Below are 5,283 nucleotides of genomic sequence, written 5' to 3'. Positions count from 1 at the left end.
CCTCCCGAAAAGCGTTTCTTTTTTAGGATTCATGAGTCGGACTGCTTCTGACTCTACGTTGTTGTGGTTGGGAGGGAGATCTCCCTTTTCTCCTTTTTCACCTTCCATTTTTGCTTGAGCTTGAACCCTTCTCTTGTATGCCTTCTTTGAATTCTCCTTCTTCTTGTTATTGGCATTGTCTTCATGTTTGCGTTTTACCCCTTTACATTGCTTGTTTGCCTTTTTTACCTTCTTGTCATCTTCCTTAGGATGCTCCTTGTCTAATTCCATCTTGACCAAATTTGGTTCCTCTAATTCTCCACCCATGTCTTCATCGATTATCTCCATTTCTTCATACAAATCCTCTTCTATTTCACCAATCTCTTCTTCCTCTTGAACCTTGGTGTAGTAAATGCAATCACCTCAAATGTCATAGGAATCGAGGATCTTGGTTTTGATCGTTTGAATTTTTCACCATGGGGCTTCTCCCAAAACTTTAACTCTTCTTCCATCACCTTCTCAATTTCAACTAGCCCACCAAGATCTTCTTCCATAGCATCCATCTTCGACACTTCATCTTTTTGCGCTTCATGACTCACTTTAGGACTCATCTCGATAGTAATAGCATCATCTTCTACATGAAGTGTGAGCATTGATTTGGGGATGTCAACTAATGCTCTTTGCTTTACTCAACAATGGTCTTCCTAAAATAATTAGAAGTTATTCATCCTCCTTCACGTCAAGAACCACAAAGTCAACCGGAAAAACAAACTTTCCCACTTTCACTAGTAAGTCTTCAATGATTCCTTGTGGGTATGTGGTTGAGTGATCTGCCATTCGAGTGGTCATCCTTGTGTCTTGTAGTTTTGGTAATTCGAGCTTTTGGTAGAAAGAGTATGTCATGAGATTAATGCTCGCCCCCGAATCGGCTAAAGCATTATTAGAAGTTAAATTACCAAATTTACAAGGCAGTGTGAGTTGGCCTGGATCTCCCATCTTGATTGGTAATCCTTTGATAATCGCGGATGAACATAACTCATTAAGAACTATTACTGAAGTTTTTTCCAACTCCTTTCTATTGATCATAACATCTTTTGAAAACTTGGGAAGTTTCGCCACTGATTTGAGGAATGAAGCGTTAATCGAGAGTGAGAGCACTTGTTCCATAAATTTCCATTGTCCGGGCTCCAGAGAATGTTTGATTTCTTGAGATGGAAATAGAAAAGGAGGCTGATACAAATGAAAATACGTAATATTTTCATCTTCTCAAGACCACGACATGTTCATGGCACCACGTCGTGGTGAATCAACAAAAAATGATTCACTTTTTGATCTTTTGGCTTCGGGTTTCTCTTCTTCAAAACACAACTTGGGTTGAATTGTAACTACTTCATGGGTCATTATTGGATCAAAATGAACCTCTTCTTCGGTGTAGATCTCCATGACATGAGGTTGTGACTTTGGGTCTTGGTTTTTAGGTGGTAACCTCTCATTCACAAGTGTGGTTAATTTTGCAAGTTGAGTCTCTATGTTATTGATGGAAGCTGGATGATTTCTCACATTGGTATCAGTAGTATCATGTCTCTTTTCAGATACTTCCATAAATCTATTAAGTGTCGACTCGAAATCCATCTTCTTTTCGGGTGGTGGTTGCTTTTTTATAGAAGCCTGTACCGGTTTGTATATACTTCTCATCCTTTTGCTTCTTATACTCTTCATATGGAAACCACTCCTCTTGGGATTCCTCCAATATTCATCATAATTGTCACCACTTGAGTAGAAGACTTGTGCTTACTTTTTCCCATTTTCATCCAAATCACAATCCTTGGTCAAATGTGGACCACTAAAGTTATCACACCCAACTGTAATGGCATGAATGGATTGATCTAATTTTGTCATTCGCATATACATAAAATCTGGATTAGCAATGATTGCAGCAAAATTCTCATTCCCTCCATCTCATTTTCCTCTTGTAACATCGTCTTGTGGGTTGTGGTACTCTTGTGAGTGCTTTGCAAATTCTTCAATCAATTCTTTTATAATTATCGGCTCATTCTTCGTCATTGGCCCTTGTGATTCTAGAAGTTTTCTAGTCGTTACATTAACTCCATCATAAAAGATGGAAATTTCTTGTTGAACATTAATATCATGTTGAGGGCAAACTTCTAAGCAATCCCTTGTATCTCTCCCAAGCTTAGTACAATAACTCACCAACCTCTTATTGAAAGTAGGTTATCTTCTTCTTAAGCTTTGAAATATATGAAGGTGGACTAAATTGCTCAGTAAAAGCATCACAAAGACTCGCCCATATGGTAATGGATCCGGGTGCAAGAGACTTCAACCAAACATTGGCTTCACCAGTAAAAGTCACCGGAAACATCCTTAGTAACACAGATTCTCTAGGCACATTAGGAACAAGAAAGTAGTTTGCAATATCTTTAACCTCATCAATATGTTTGAAAACATCTTCATACTCTTTCCCGGCGAAAGGTATATCCTTGAGCATGGATAAAATGTGCCCTTTGAGCTCGAAACTTCTCTCGGCTAGTATCTCGATTGGAACTAGACCTAACCCATGTTCTTCACGTATCCTCTTCTTGTAGTCGCCCATCGTCATTCTTGTTATGTCCGCCAACTTTTCTTCTCCGATATTTAACTATAAATCGTTTAAACTTCCTTCAGTAGAGGATTATGGCTCGTATCCTACTTCCTTCTTACTTGGAGTCTTCTTAAAAAGTTTGAATTTGTCGGTTTTGAAAGTATATCCCGATTCGCCCTTCTTGTCCTTCTTCTTGTGGAAAGCAGATTCGCCCTTCTTGTCCTTCTTCCATCAGAAGTATCGACCGTGTTGATAGTGCTACGGTGCTCAATGACCGCGGTTACTGCAGCCACTACGGCAGCTGTAAATACCGTTTGAAAGGTAGCGGCATCCATGGGGAAAGTAGAGGTATCGTTGCTTGGCTGGTTGTTTCCGGATGACGACATGATTCTGTAACACGAAAGAGTAAAGATTTGTGAGCGATTCTGGTTGACCCTGATGTACTTAGGTTGTTCATGAAAAGAGTAAGTGTATGATCTCGAAAGTTTGACCTACATCCCTATGATGCAGTCCCGGTAAGGAATGAATGTATGTTCACTAAGGTTTGACCTACATCCCTATGATGCAGTCCTAGTAAAGAATGAAAGTGTGTTCGATAAGGTTTGACCTACATCCCTATGATGCAGTCCTGGTACTGTAGGGTAGTATGTTCGTAGAATGGTCTCAAGACGTTTGTCGTTCGAGCTGAGGTATCGTGGGTTGGTGAATAACAAGATCCAACCACTGAAAGAGACTTGGAAGTGTCTCTTGGAATAAATCACCATAGTCCAATGACTTGACTAAAGTATGATTCAGATAGACTCCAATGAAAGTAAGATAAAAGTACTTGGATGAAGAATGACACAGAAGTTAGTCGGCTGTCAATATCTTTGATATTCACGATGTAAAGATTCGGGAAAATGACCTTGTAAAGGTCTTACATCATATCCACGGAAGATAGTTCCTGACAGTATAAAGACCTAACTAAAGTACTTACGGAACAAGATAATTTCATAGAAAATGCCACATCGGGCATAGACAGAAAACGATTCCTTTCTATAAGGGAAATAAAGTAAAGCGTCTACTACTGGTGACGGTCATCCCTCTGGTGAACTATTAGTTCAGCCAATTGACGTTCCATGTCAAGTAGGTGTCTTTCAAACACCTTCTGGCGTACTCGGAGTTCTAAGACTTCGGTTTGTGATTCAGCCAGTGTTTGCAACAGGATTTCATGGTTTCTCTCTGATCTCTCGTGAGCATCCTCTAGATGAATGGTGTGGAGGGTATGCATTCTAGCATAGGCGACTATTTCTGAAATCTGACGTAGGGCTGTACTGTCTTGAATCTCAATTCAGGCCACTCTGCGGACCAAGATTGGCAAGACTATATCTGTTAAGCACTCATTGCTCACGTCATAGAAGCTTCGGTCGCCATCAAATAGCATAAACTGATCTTGTCCTTGGCTCCCTGTTTCCAAGCATTCCACTCACTCAGGGTCGGGCCATGAAAAGCCGGAAGAGGGTTAGGAATTGGAAAGGAGCTGTTTGGGGTAGGTTCTCAACCTCTGGTTCGGGGTTAGCATCATACGAAAGGTCTTCGTCATGGTGATCATTCAAGGGGATAGGATGATCATTCTCTGGTTCTTCTCCAAACCAACCAGTTATGACTTCATTCGGAAGATACTGGTTGTCAAGGGGATGGAGTCCAGTTATGATTTCTATGCGAGAATTTAGGGTAAGAAGATAATTATTAGACGAACTATCTAGATAATTATTTAGACAACCTTCATTACTTACATCGCTATTTGTGAAGTGCATACCAGCTATGTGTAATCTAAACAGGATAGACCTTCGAATAAGTGACCTTAACTCCTTATTCACACAGAATAGGGGTAAGGCAAAATTATCACAGATTCTGAGTCTATAACATCCTAATTACATGTAGCCTCAGTGTATCCACTTAGCAACTATTAACTTAGTAATGAAGATCCCATTTTAATTCTCAAGTATAAAGTACTTATAGTAACACCAAATACTCCTATAGTATTTTAAATTTTTAATGTTATGTTCTATTGTTCTCATTGTGGTAGGGTTGGTAAGATTTTAGCATTGTTGCAACCACACACTTAAACTTAGGCACATGCTAGTCAACCCTCGGATAATATAGGTGATCAGGCTATATCTTCCCAGTTTTGACCATATGTCTCTAAGCCCACTTGTGTTGCCCAACAATCGTAATTCTTTTGTACTGTCCTAATGACATTGATTTTAGTATGAATGCAGCACGTATACTTACTTAAATATTTTACTATTTAAAGTATAAACTCTTGGTCAGAGTATTTTTAATCCCTTATGTATTTATAGTTAGTATATCTTTTATGGGTTGATATACTTAATTCACTATAAACAATGCTCTGATACCAATCTGTCACACCCCAAAACCAAGAACGGCGGAAACGTTCTGGGGCGGAGGACGTCATGTATAATATCAACAACAATGTAAAGTAGTAAACAAGCAACAACATCATCCATTGCATTAATAAAATAATTATTATACAATTATATTCTGTCAAATCTTGATATACACTAAAGCATAAATCAAAATGAAAGATAAGTCTTGAATAAGCTCCATCTTCCTTCCTCCTTGCATCGGTACCTGTCTATGATGACCTGAGGATACAAGTAATTTTGAAAGCGAGTATCAGCTATAAAGCTGGTGAGATCATA

The 5,283-nt window shown here is 39.1% G+C and overlaps 1 protein-coding gene and 1 non-coding gene across 2 annotated transcripts; one reads left to right on the top strand and one right to left on the bottom strand.

Annotated features, from left to right (window-relative positions):
* Window positions 1-699: 699 nt before the first annotated feature.
* Window positions 700-1,146, bottom strand: LOC145063816 (uncharacterized). Its single transcript, XM_079011395.1, has one exon. The coding sequence runs from the start codon at window positions 1,144-1,146 to the stop codon at window positions 700-702; it is 447 nt and encodes a 148-aa protein (XP_078867521.1).
* Window positions 1,147-2,122: 976 nt separating this feature from the next.
* LOC145065185 (small nucleolar RNA R71) lies at window positions 2,123-2,230 on the top strand. Its single transcript, XR_013688332.1, has one exon. It is a non-coding gene; the product is annotated as a small nucleolar RNA R71 (small nucleolar RNA).
* Window positions 2,231-5,283: the final 3,053 nt, after the last annotated feature.

Source organism: Lactuca serriola, chromosome 7 (genome assembly GCF_051521515.1).
Source record: "Lactuca serriola cultivar US96UC23 chromosome 7, Lser_US96UC23_V15, whole genome shotgun sequence".
Lineage (NCBI taxonomy): Eukaryota > Viridiplantae > Streptophyta > Magnoliopsida > Asterales > Asteraceae > Lactuca > Lactuca serriola.
This window is presented reverse-complemented; position numbering and strand designations above follow the sequence as displayed.

Excerpts from the sequence above, each read along its gene's own strand:
- LOC145063816 (XM_079011395.1), bottom strand. The coding sequence starts at position 1,146 with ATGGAACAAGTGCTCTCACTCTCGATTAACGCTTCATTCCTCAAATCA.